This window comes from Strigops habroptila, chromosome 2 (genome assembly GCF_004027225.2).
Source record: "Strigops habroptila isolate Jane chromosome 2, bStrHab1.2.pri, whole genome shotgun sequence".
NCBI classification, from domain to species: domain Eukaryota; kingdom Metazoa; phylum Chordata; class Aves; order Psittaciformes; family Psittacidae; genus Strigops; species Strigops habroptila.
This window is the reverse complement of record NC_044278.2, coordinates 16,606,392-16,620,157: the sequence shown is the minus strand read 5'-3', so window position 1 is coordinate 16,620,157 and position 13,766 is coordinate 16,606,392. Positions and strand designations below refer to the sequence as shown.

Here is a 13,766-nt window from a genome sequence, read left to right as displayed (position 1 = left end):
TCTGAACTCAGAGCCTAGGTCTTGGGTTTGTGTTGCCAGTCCAGCATGACTCCCTGTGATCTGCTCCCAGGTAGCAGTGAATTCTTACTGGCTGCTGTAATCTCTTTTGGCCTAGGCAAAATCACTAGCAATTTTCTCTACAAGCAGACTACACATTGAAGAAGAGATAACTGCAAGAAATGTAAAATGACACCTAACGTTTTTCCATACATTATACTAGGAACTGGGAGGAAAAACCTCTGTTATGGAAACTGCAATAGAAGGGCAGGTCCATGTAAGAGAGAAGCATGGAAGAGGCTGGAGGAGATGGCCCAGAAAATTTTGAGAGTGAAAGGATAACTTGTATGCTCTCTTGGAACCTATTTCTGGTAGATCTATAGTTCTTGAGAACTTGTCTGTCACAACCACCTATGCCAGCCGTTGGCAAAAGTCCCAGACCTTACACCTTTTATGCTAGTGCACAAAAATGCTGACATCCAACATTTAGTTTAGTAGCCCAGAGATGGGGAAAGCTGATCATAAGTTTGGATAATTAATATTTTTTCTTAACATGGCACTAGAGAACAGCGCACCTGCCTCCATGCACAATTTGCTGAGTGGGCTTGATTGATTTATTTTTATTTTTTTTAGAACAATACTAAAACAATACCAAAGTTGTGAAACAACCTACTGCAAGGTTAAGGATTCCACTCTTACATCCGCTGTTCAATATTCTCCCTTCCTGCACACCAATGTGCAATGACAAAAACTATAAGGCTCTGTAACTACATAACTAAACGTTCTTTTACCTCCCAACAGACCTTTGCTCCAGACACTGTGGATGGTTCTCACTGTGAATGCAAGAATGAAGTACTACTGCCTGTCAGCATGGAGTCTGGTCCCTGACCTGTAACGTCAGCAAGGTCTAATTCCCTGACGTAAAGACTGTTGAGTACACTCACGCCTGTGCTGGTGAACTGCAGATCAACCCACCTGAATGAACTCACCAACAGAGCTTAGCTTTTCCGTGGCCCACTTTCATTGGTGTAGGTGAGCTTTGAAGATAAACTGGTCTGCAGCAAGACAACCATTACTGACAATGAATTGTGTATAAAAAGACAACATCTAACTGGAGAGATGGGAAAGGTAAAGCAGCATGAACTTGTGATGTCCCACATTACAATGTCCAGACACCAATGAGAAACCCTGTGACCTGTGCCTGATTCAGGTCAGGAACCCAACACCCCCTGTCCTCTGTGCTCTAGTGCTTTCTTGGTCAGTTTTATCATAGGTTTATTTTTGTCAATCCAAGCATTATACAGCTAAAACATACCATATACTTAGGCACAGCTCTCAGAGCAGGTGGATTCAAACACCATTTCCCACCATTCATATTCACATCAGACTATAAACCATTCATACCCATTACCACAACGAGGCGAAAATAATCATGCAGAAGACTGACTCACAGACACTTGCCTGTTCAGCGTGCACAGAACAAGCCCAATGGGCTATTTTGTACTATAAGGTTTATGGAGAACTTCATCCATCCACACAATAATGAGGCATTATAGCTCATCTGAGGCTCAGCTTGCAAAGTCCAAAGTGTACAGAGGCATATAAGACAAATCTGAACTAAGCACTGTACCCTGCCCTCTGCCTGCACCAACGTTTTACAAGTATCTGGTAAATGATTTATAAACCTAAAGATAACAAAGTATAAAACCCTATGACTGCCTCCGTTTTACAAAGGAAAGATCTTCTGGATTATTTGCCATGTCTCTGAAACTGTTTCAGATTTTGGTGTCTGCTCTGGTGTTTACAGGTAAGTGCCTGGCACCCTGTCTCATGTCATTCCCTTCTGGTTTGTTAAATAGTCAGCTGGCAAAAAAAACCTGTGTAACCGCCAGAACAGCACTGATGGAAGAGAATTAACTGGAAATCACTGCAGCAGGGACATACGGGAGAGTGGGCGAGCACAAGACTGCATAGCAAATTCTATGAAATACAGTCTTGATTTTGCTCCTTCTGACTGCTTTTGAACTCTTAGTCCTCAAACTCTCAGGTATGAGGAGCGAGGATGCTTTCTGTCTGAAAGGGATTCTTACAGAATGACTTCCTGAACTGTTAAAATCATAGGAAGAGCTTAATACTGTTTTTCTGGAGTCTTCCCTGAACATTATTCTGATCTCAACATTTATTTTATGCAAGAAACAATTTCACATGCATTTATAAGGATCTAAATGATCTATTTCATAAGTGATTTTCAGGACATCTGATTTGAATTGCTTAAGGAGATGGATTTTTTTAAAGCTCTCAGTCTGTCTGACCACTGAACTTTCACAACACCCTGTAACCGGGGCACCTAAAATCTAGATTCACCCTGTAAAAACTGGACCAGAGTGAAAATGAATTGAATGGGGCTGCAGCATCAGCAAGACTGAAAGGATGCTCTTCCCAAAGCAGCACAGGCTGATAGAGTCAGTGATCAGTGATGCGCATGTTATGAAATAAATTTATTCCTCACGAAATTACAACAAACCAGGTAGGCAGGAAACTACTGTTGACTTCTCAGGTGGTTGCCTGCATCATGAAAAGATGCTCCATCCACCTGTGCACATTAAAAGCATTTCTTAGATCTAAGAGGTCCAACACACATGCAGTAAATACATGATGTGAAGAGCTAAGGCAAAATGAGGTAGGCAGAATTAACCAATGCTGAATCATAAATAAGTTGCTTTGTGAATTGGAACCACAGCCAGGTGTACTCTTTTATGGGCTAAATTATCTTCCTTGTCATATGATCCTAAGTTTTGGCTGCTCTGAGGCTCTGTAGGGGGGGAAGGAGATGGAAAGGGCCTTTCTCTCTTCTGCAAGTTAGAGCTCTTCCTTTCCCCTTATTTGCACTTCCCAAGCTGCTGTGCCCCTGAGCTTGGAATATTCCTAAGCACTTTCCTGTCTTCCTGAACCTCACCTCCTTCCTGTTGCAGACCATTATGACACAAGCCATGTCACCTGAAGCCAAGATGGGATCACAACAGCCTGCTGCCCCTCCTTTTGGAAGACTTAAACTTTGATTTTATCTCCCTTATGTCTCTATCTTTCCTAACAGTCTTGTTTGCCCTCTTTCCCAGGTTCCTGTTTTCAAAGGGCAGGAAGAACTATTTATTACTGATTTTTAATGAGTCTTAAAAGTTTTAACTGATCACAAACAGTTCAGTTTTTCATTAATTGTGAATCCTCTCCACAATGACCAAGGTGGTGGTGAATTAAAACAGAGGCCATAAGACTCATTAGTGAGAGCCTGATTCTTCAGCATACCATCAACTCAGCTGCTGTAAATCACTCCCCATAACAAACATCATAACATTTCTGGCAATGGGCTTTCTGGACTGTTTGCTAGACATTTTCTTTAGCCTCTGCAGAGTGCAGCAGCAAGGGATGGGGTACAAGAGAGCGGTATCCTGACACTGGGATCATTATTCAAGTCTCTCAGATGGCCGACAGGGGTGTGTCTTGTCCATTCGCTCAACATTAAACTTAGGGCCACATAAGAAGTTAGGAAGGAAATTTTGGCAGGACCCAGTGAGAAGGACCAATGCTTTTTTCAGTACTTTGTTGCAAGGAAAGTAGTTCCTTCCCTCAGATTATCTAGGATTTTTGCCAAATTGCCTTGCCATTTACCCATATCTGGCAACTTTCCTGACCCCTGGCATACACCAGCAATGTGTGTATGCCACATTGCTGGTGTGGCATACCTATTTCTGCATTAAGTGTCTGTAACTTGTCTGCCTTTGCTGATGAGAGAACAAGGCTGATGCTGTACCTCTAACAATTACTAATGACTGAGCTCTCATCTCTTGAACCAGAGAGCTCTTATGTCCTGTGCCATAAAATTAGGAATTGTCAAAGAACAGTGTATTTCAAGCTTTAAAATTAGATGAGACCAAAACTTCAGAGGCTGGGTGATATGAACAATGTTAAAAAACTTAACAATCAGTGACTTAGAATTTTGCTGTCAACAAATCTAACTGATTTAATTTTAAGGCCTGTTACCATCTAAACACTTTAGGATACATGGCCAATGTGCATATGCACAGGTTTTTTTCACCATTTGAAAAAGCAATATACAGGTGTTTGACTTTAATGTAATTGTACTTTTCAGCTGAGAAAAGGTGACCTGCAGAATCCAAAAGCCTATCCCTGCTGCAATACACCCATGTATGCAAAGTCCGGACAGATAACCACATCCTGATTTCCATGGAGTGCCACACGACCTAGAGAAATACTTTGGTGAAAACCAGCTGCTTCCACAGTTTTCGTTCAGTGCTTGCACTGTTGCACTGTGCTATTCTGAATCCTTAGACTGAGTCCTTGGGTCTAACTTTGTGAATCTTTTCTGGACTTAGAATGCTAGACAGGTGAAGCATTGTGGAGTGTGTATGTATGGGGGGGATTGTGGGGGTGTCCATTATGGCTCATTTCTAACCTTAAGAAACACACGTGAGCTGCAGCATTTGATTTACTTTTTCAAAGTTCCCAACACGTCAGCACCAGCCACCTCAGCAAGGTTAAAGTGTCCAAGGTTGAAGTTTAGCTCTGCCCAAGTTTAGTCTCTGTCCAAGCTCTGTCCTAAAGTGCTGATAAGACTGGCATCCTTATCCCTGTGAGCTGACATTTTGACCAGTCAATCAGCAAAGCTGATAATAATAGGAGTTATTAGACTAAAAAGAAAGGAGCCAGAGCAATTGCCAACTTTTGACATTTAAATTACATTGAAATGAATAACTTCAGCAATAGGTTTTCAATTTGTCAGAAACTTGCAATAGTTTTCAGAAACTAGGGAGAGAAACAAATAGGTCCAGTTTATATGACAATGTGCACAGTGACTGAAGTGCTGCTAAGTAATTGTCAATTTTTTTGTAAATATCACAGCAAATCAGAGCTAAACCACTTTTCTCTGTGATAGATACACACCAGGGATAAACTTTGGTCCCAAGCCTTGAGATTGCTCCTTACCACTTATACAATACTGCTGATCTAGATAAAAAAGGCTCCCTGGGGAAGAGGTGTGGGGAAGCATATCCTGTACTAAAGCAAATTTGAAGTCTTGTCTTCTTATCATTTAACTCTACTATTAGACATGCAAATGGTGGCTTGACTACTCTCCCCAAAGACTGCTAAGCACAAAATGGCTTATACTGCTTAGCTTTTAAAAATGAAAATGCATATCAATCAAATGGGTGCCTAAGCAGGCAAAGGTGTCAAAATTTAATCCCATTCTCACCTTTTTTGACTGTGTTATGAAGTGGATCATTCAGGTGATAGAAAAAGATGTCTTTCTGGGAAGACTTTATGGTTGCACCCAGCAACCATCTTGCTTTCTAGAAACTTATCACTTTACGGTACAGTTAAGCTTCCATTTGAGTCTAGTATGAAGAGATTTTAATGCACAATAATTTAAGATCTATGCAGGTTGACATTATTACCTTGACATTCCAAGCTATTTGATATGTCTTTTTCATAATCAAGTAGGTGGTTTCTTTTTTTTTTCTTAGTAGTCATTGCTGGATTAAGTACACATTTGCTATTCTGGCAAAGATGACAAGGTTCTACCACCATATCCTCTCTCTCAAGTTTAGTCTTATAACAGTTCACAGTAATCCAAAATGAGATGCTCAGAAGACACCATAACAGTAATGATTACTAATAGTTTTCCCCATGAAAAATCTATTTAGGTGCACAAGATAGACAAAACTACCTGCTGAAGGCAATGATTACACAAGCTAAACATCTGTTTGCTATAAACAGCCAATTTTTTCTATAATTTGTTTTTCATATGAGAACACTGAGTGAATCTTCAAGAGATGATGAGAAGAAACACTCTAACTGGTAACAGCTGATACAGCGCCTGCAATAGTTCCACCCCTGCACACATTCATGCTATTTTTCCTTTGGGCCATTAATCCCTAAATGTGTTTTTCAAATAACATATTTATCTAAGATAGAAGAGAGAAAACAGTATTGAGTAAAAACATTAATTTACAATATGTCTGACTACTCTTCTCAGTGAGTTAACTTTGTTTCACTACAATTTGAAACTCAACCTTTTTTTAGCTCTTCATTCACTGTGAGCCATTTCATTACCGCTACCCACCTGTTCCTAACTCTCTCTAGTCTCACACCCAGGTGCCTGAAACTCCTTTCTCCTGGTTTTTGTGCTAGTCTTCTGCAAGATGGAGAGCTGCAGTCCTTCAGGCATAGTCTGTGTTTATAAAGCACCTACCTGAGCAACAAACTCTTTCACAATCTTTTCCCAAGCTGTTCAAAAGGTAGGAAAAAAATTACACCTAGTCTGATAAACTTAAATTGAAGCAAGACGTAGATTATTTACTAAAGACTATGCACTCAGAGGGGCTACTCAGATAAAGAGATCTGCTCTGATGCCCCCGAAGTCTGGTGATTCCAAAGGAGGGTCATGAAGATGATCAGGGGGCTGGAGCACCTCTCCTATGAAGACAGGCTGAGAGAGTTGGGTTTGTTCAGCCTGGACAAGAGAAGGCTCAGGGGAGGCCTTATAGAAGCCTCCCGGTAACTAAATGGGACCTACAAGAAAGCTGGAGAGGAACTTTTTACAAAGGCATGTAGTGAAAGGACAAGGGGGAATGCTTTAAGCTGAAAGAGGGTAGATTTAGATGAGATATTAGGAAAAAATGCTTCACTACAAGCTTGGTGAGACACTGGAACAGATTGTCCAGGGAACTTGTGGCTGCCCCATCACTGAAAGTGTTCAAGGCCAGGTTGGATGGGGCTTTGAGCAACCTGGTCTAGTGGAAGATGTCCCTTCTCATGGCAGGGGGATTGAAACTAGATGATCTTCAAGGTCCCTTCCAACCCAAACCATTCTTTGATTCCATACATTAGAGCTTTAAGACCTGACTTTCTCTGAACTCTGCCAGAGTATAAGCAAGTTTGCAACCCTGCTTGTCTGTTTAGTCCCAGAGGAAGACCAACAGGGCTATTTTTGGTTTTACTAGAAATAGTCTCACTAGAGTTCTTCTGGAGGTGAAGTTGGCCTTATTCAGAGATGTATAATGATCATTACAGTAAAATGGAGAGAGAACGAGCTAAGCCTGAAGGACTAGCTTGAATATAAAGGCACTTACCTGATTTTTTATGATACTTATGCACCTTTGGAGTACCCCAGCAGCTAGGGACAAGCCCTGCAGAGATGGCTCCTTGGCGCTAAAGGTGAGAGGTGGCAGCATATGAGATAGCAGCTGGAAAAGAAAAAGAACTGGGTGTCAATAATAATGGAAGAAGCCAAGAGCAGACCTGACACCCCCACCTACCTTGGAGCATGCAAGTCCTCTTTAGTCAAAGTGAATATTCAGTATGGTTAGGGATGGCATTTGCCACTGGATACAGGTGCAGCCAGAGCAGACTGGATGTTAAAAATGGAAAATTAATACATTCAAGACACAACACTCTGCACCTCAGTAGCCAAGACAACATCCCACTGTCCCACCAGCAGAAAGAGCTCATTTTTTGAAGACGCTGGCAGCAGGAAGAAGGAACACAAAAAGCAGAGCCATTTAATGATGTTATTTTCTAACTTACCATGAAGCTGGAAAGCCAGAGCACATATTGGTGATAAAATGTAATGTTTAATGGCCCTTAATAACTCTATATACGTTTAAACAAAAGTAAAGCCTATTACTGAGCCGATTTCTGGTCCCAGTTCAGATATCTCAGCCCAGAAATGTAATCATGAGCTTACAAAATATTTAATATCCAAAAAGCTCTCTCCACATTCACTAAAAAGAATTTTTAAAAAGAATTTAATAGATTTTTCTACTGAATAACAATAAATTGCCAGAGAAATAGTGAAATTCGGCATGAGATTAGTTTTATCCTGTGCAGCTCTCAAACAGAAGTGTAGCAGCTTAATAGACAAATGCAAGAAATATTTTTTTTTGCCTTCCCCGGGCCAAAATATTACTTATTTTCTGAAGTACAGAAATAGCTGTTTCTCAGTTCCCAAAGGGAGAGAGCAGTTCACACAACAAGAGTCTTCACACCAAATGTCTGAGCTTAGTTTTTAACATGGAGCTGTTAACATTTTAAAAGATGGTGCTCCTTGAAAACTCCCTACCCCAAAATTTTTGCCTCCAGTTTCTGATAATAGTAATTTGGAATCTGAAGAAACTGAAGAAAGAAGGAACTACTAGGAGTGTCATTGCTTGCTAAGTAAATTTTCTAACACATGTTTTCATGTCTTTGTTAAGATCGAAGATGACAACCACCTTCACTGATTTTTTTTTTTTTTTGTTGTTGCTCATTACTGTATAATCAAGCATTTTCTCACTTTCTTTTCAAGCATTTTTTGGCTTTGAAAAGAAACAAAGTGAAAAGGATCAGCAAATACTCTAACTCACGTATCTGCTACTTACATGCATTCAGTGTACATTTTCGTCTATTTAAAAAAATAAAGAGCAACCATATTGCTGATGATCAGGAAAGCTAGCAATAATAGTGAGTGAATTGGATTCAGCTAAGCATTGTACATAAAAGCAAACATTCAACATTCTGAGTTAGGATTTTCCCCCTGCAGATTCAGGAATAAGGGCATTGGAGAGCTGGCAGTGAGAAAATAGCTTGCCCTGCGGAGCTCCCATTGTAGAACACAATAGACAAGGGTTCAAGTTCTTGGCCCAACTGTACCAAGTATGTGCAGGTCACACTCAGGTGTGCGTTTAAACCACTTCATTAAATTGGAGCACAGCTGTTTACAGACATTGGCCTCAGCTTGACTTATGTATCCAAGTTTCAACTTAATCAGTGGTTCATTAAAAGAAAAGACTTATCCTGTAGCAGGGCCTTTCATACAAAGTTAGTGAGGAATTGAGCCATTTTCCTTGAGCAGGATGATTATTTCAAGATCTACAAGAAGTACTTCAGCATCTGGGGTGAACTCGAAAGCTGTCTAAAGCAGTACAATAACAAGATTAGAAATGCAATATCTTTTACTCTTTAGACTAACTTCTACACATGCAATTTCTCTTCTGCTACTAATGAGAATAATTACTACATCTAAACTAGGAGCTTTAGAAAGCATAGTTAAATTTATGGATAGGTTTTGGGTTTAAAAGAAAAACCAACCGACTTCAGGCTTCTCAGCACACTGGAGACTAGTGAAATCCAGTCCAAGTTTCTTTTCAGTCACGACATCTTGTATTAAAAATAACTTAGTGTCTTAATTTGATTGTAACGTTATTTACTCTGGATTCAACAGCAAAATAATGATTTATAGCAGCTGGTTTATTAACTTCAGGCTTAAAAAAAAGAAGTATTCTGAAGATCTAATGTAGGAACATCTTTGTTATCTGTTAAACTACAGGTCCTGCTCTTTGGGTATAAGTATGTTTTTTGAAGTGAACATTCTAAAATATTTTTCTGATATTACAAATATTTCTCAGCTTCCTTTCCAGGTGTCCTTGGAGCACCTTTTCTGACAGAAGAATCAGCAAATCAATTTATACGACTTAAACGACAGATACTATTTTCTCAGAACTACTGGGACCCAAGCAGCAGCCAGAATGCATGGGGACACACTGTGGCTGAACGGGTATTTACTTCCATCATCTTGCAGCACCTATTGAAAACAAAACAAAACAAAACAAAACCAAAACAAAACAGATTTGGGATTAACACTGAACAGTAACCCCTTGGGTCAAAGGGGGAAATCTGGTTTATCAGTGCAGGCAAGGTTGCTCAGTAGTCACAAACTGTATTTATTCAGTATCAAAGCTCATAATATTCTTTTCTGTTTTGATCTACTTCAGGTTAGTAAATCATGGAGAGCTATAAGAGACACAGCACAATACTACATGGGCTTGGTTCCTTTTGCCTTTGATCCTTCGACTGCTAAGTATGATGGGATTTCTCAGCAGAGCATTTCATAAACTCAGAATGCATTCATGTACCTAAGTAAGTAAAACTGACCAATATAACAGTGCTAGCAATTGGGTCTTAGTGGCATAACTTGGCACATGAACAAGCTCGATTATAAAAGATATCTTGATAAATTAAAGATTTGTTTTTCCTGTCCAAGCTTTATAGTTATTTAAATTGTGGCAAGTTCTTTTTTAAGTATGCTTTGGAAGAATTCCTTAAAAGCTGAAGGAATATGCATCTTTTTAAAAAATCTACAGAAGCTAAACTGCAGGTATATATCCTTCATAATTGATTTTAAAAGCAGACAGAAAGCAATTCCTGAGGAGAAAAATAAAAGATAAAGCCCTCATCGATTTTAGTAACAAAACTGTACTCAGTGTAGAATAAGACCTCAGAACAAAACAGAGAATGAGACAGCAGTTGGTGAAACCCATATTTATAGACGAGCACACAAGTACATGAAATGAAGTCTCAAATTGTCACAGAGAAATTGTTTAGGACTGTGCTAAAATGTACACATTTTTGGGACATATTGTTGTCAAATTTAGGGAACAACTACTAACTGATTCAGTTTGATAAGCACAGAATACACACATTATTCCTACAAAACACGTCATACCAAGATACCGCAGTCCTTTGAAATGGACAGGAGTGAATAGAACTAAACTCATACAACTTTAAGTTTCAGTACTTAAAATGGTTACTAAGACACAGCAATCTGATCAGCCTAATTGTAATGACCAATAGGAAAATGGGTAGGCTTCTTCTCATAATATACTTTGAACTGAATATGCTTTGAATTTTATTGACTTCAAATTAGCTTTCATTTTGAAAGCGAGTTTCATTTTGAAATTTGGCTTTTGAAAAGCACTTTTTTATGAGATAAGAATTTGATTTGGAGAGTGTAAGATTGAGCTTTCAAGGACTGTTCCACCTGAAAGGTGATGCCAGTTTCACTCACTGAGCAGAAGCAAAGTAGAAGAGAATAGCTAAAAGTCATGATTTCTCTGCCCCCCTGCCAAGCCTTCGGCTGGTGTCCTTGTGCGACTGGAAGGAAGCACCATTTCTAATACTGATATGGGCAGCAGCTTGCTTGACTTCCAGCAGTTACTTCTGTCTTATGACAAATGTGAAATTACCTGAAGACTCTTTATCCAGTTTTCTGGGAAAAAACCCACCTTATCTTTTCCCTTAGAAAAACTATTCAGGTAGAAAATGCCTAACTGCATCTAATTATTAGTTCTTCAATGCATATGTCTGAGGGCTGTGATCCTGAGCACTGCCAGGCATACTGCAAGATGAGTTCTCCCTCCAGAATGATAATTCCTATGATTGCCATATGATAGGATTAAAGCCAGTCTACAGAAACACAATTATAGGTACTCCTACTGAAGTATGTTTCTGATGTCAGAGCAAGGCTGGTTAACTCCCAGACCGAAATAAATTTCCCAATGCTAGTATGACGGAAATTAAGGTCCAGAGTTTTTATGAAGGCATATAGTGGAAAAGGCATCAAGCTGGAAGTTACAAAAAACATTATGGATACAGTAAAAAATTATTTTCTACCCAATGGTTCATGATTAGAGATATTTCTGAGATGGCCAAGAAAAGCAAACCTATACAGCATGTGCAGGAATCTGGTCCAGAAACAAATACTTACAAAAGCATGAAATTTTGAATATTGGAGCTGCCAACAGGACCTTTAAATTAATTTTGCAAAATTTTTCTAAAAGTAATTTATTCCATCTTTTCCAGTGACAAAATTAGATCTTACATGGATATGCTACAGCAGTCTGGGACTCACCTCCAGCAACAGACAAGGATGAGCTGTTAAATCCTACATGTCTTGTATCTGACCATGTTAGGAAATGGCATGTTAGGTATTTGCTATTATGTATTTGGTAAGATGACTTTATCTCATCCCACTGTTTAAAACCAAAATGAACATGCTAATCCTCTCAATACTATATATTTTATATTCATAAGTAGAAGTGAGATGTAAGTCATGGTAAATTGAATAAGAAGTTGAAGATAAGGCAGCCATTAACTTTTTGAAGATTAATTTTAAAAACCCCTGTGTTTTCAGGTAAAACGTTTTTTGACTAAACAATTGTTTTTAAATGTACATTCCTGCTTCTGTGACTGAAAACCTCATTTTTATTTCTCAGTATTTTAGCTACATTTTTAAGAGGCAATGAAGAAACGGAAATCAGTCACTTTGGGTGGGTAAGAGAAGTAGAGCACATTTGCTTCAGGTTTGGCTAGTAAGAAGAATATTCTTCTGTACTTCAAGGACATTTCCATTTTTTCCAAGTACTGGGGGCAAATTGGTAGGTATTATAGTATACATCCATATCACGTCTATGCTTTGTTTTCTGCATTTAAACTTCTGTACTTGGTCTTGAATGCCAAAACCAACTGAAGCCACATCTGCCACTGCGAGTTGTTTTTTCTTACTTTGTGGAAAGTAGGAGCTGGTGGACACACTTCTGCACTGCTCCTTTTCTAATAAAAGTGATTATGACAAAATGTTCTTTATGCCAAGTTCTTGAGTTTGGAAATTTCGCCATTCCTACCCATTAATCTGCCTTATTTCAGGACATCTTTGAATAAAGGATTGGGCACCCACATTTCTTTTATGTGTTATTAATACACCGCTAGCAACTAAAAGCTTTTAAGCCTGGTCAAAATTTCTGCATGGACAAGAGGACCTGTTGGGAAACCAAAATGTAAGGTAACCTCAACGGCAGGGTAGGTGAAGGCAGGTAGTTTTTGCTCACTTTTTATCCCCAAAGAGCAGGCTGTGTGTGTTAGGTGTTTGGGGTTCTTTGTGAATATGGACAGTATAGTGACTGGAACAAATTCAAAGATAATCATAGGATCATGGAATAGTTAGGGTTGGAAAGGACCTTAAGATCACCTAGTTCCAACCCCTCTGCCATGGGCAGAGGTGCCTCACACTAGACCATATTGCCCAAGGCTCTGTCCAGCCTGGCCTTGAACACTGCCAGGGATGGAGCATTTACCACTTATTTGGGCAAACTGTTCCAGTGCCTCACCACCCTCACAGTAAAGAACTTGTTCCTTATATCCAACCTGAACTTCCCCTGTTTAAGTTTAAACCCATTCCCCCTTGTCCTATCGCTGTTGGACCTTCTAAAAAGAAATGCACGTTCTGGCATTTTGGCAATCTCTACCATACTCCTAGGTACGAAATTATCCTTGGACCATTATTAATTTCCCTGCATAAGACAATGGGCCTGAAATTGCCGTTATTCATTAGCTAAGCTGAAAATTCGTTAAACACTTGAAAGAGATGAATGAGGTGCAAGGTCAGTATTTGCCATGTAGAATTTCACATCTTCAGTCACACTACTTAATTATGAATAGTTCATTCAAAGATAATGGGTGACAAATGATGTATAGACTGAAAGACCTCACTAGTTGAACAGTCATGGCCTGTCCCTTCTGACTGCCTTCCCTGTATTGCTTGACCTTGGATAGGCGAGTGCTCTAGATCCTAAACCTTCCATTATTTGCATCAGTAACAGTGCAGGCATGACAGAGTTACTGAAACTCTTTGATATATAGCAAAAAGCATATTGACTTTTATTTTAAATGGATATAAAGTAAAAATAAAAGGATCTGCCTTCTCCACCTATCTCCTTGCTGGTTTCAGAGATATTGCCACTCTGCAGGCAGCAATGCCCAAGCCACTTGGGCATCAGCTCCTGAAGTGCTGCTGTTTTCAGCCCTGCCTCTCTAACTGATGGTGCTGCTGCCACGGCAGGGGTTTTGGATCTGCTTGAGAATTAGCTACAGTTTTCATG

The 13,766-nt window shown here is 39.5% G+C and overlaps 2 protein-coding genes across 2 annotated transcripts in view; one reads left to right on the top strand and one right to left on the bottom strand.

The window, feature by feature from the left end:
* The window catches only part of GUCA1C (guanylate cyclase activator 1C), a 109,010-nt gene extending 101,056 nt beyond the window's left edge, over nt 1–7,954 (bottom strand). The window contains exon 1 of the mRNA XM_030471904.1: nt 7,146–7,954. Coding sequence (XP_030327764.1) covers nt 7,146–7,247 — 102 coding nt within the window. The 5' untranslated portion in view covers nt 7,248–7,954. The remainder of the gene's footprint in view (nt 1–7,145) is intronic.
* On the top strand, nt 1,723–12,467 carry C2H3orf85 (chromosome 2 C3orf85 homolog). The gene is made up of 4 exons (XM_030471905.1): nt 1,723–1,804; nt 9,459–9,607; nt 9,825–9,910; nt 11,692–12,467. Exons 1-4 carry the CDS (start codon nt 1,756–1,758, stop codon nt 11,768–11,770), a joined length of 363 nt encoding a protein of 120 aa, XP_030327765.1. The 5' UTR covers nt 1,723–1,755; the 3' UTR covers nt 11,771–12,467.
* The last annotated feature ends 1,299 nt before the right edge of the window (nt 12,468–13,766 follow it).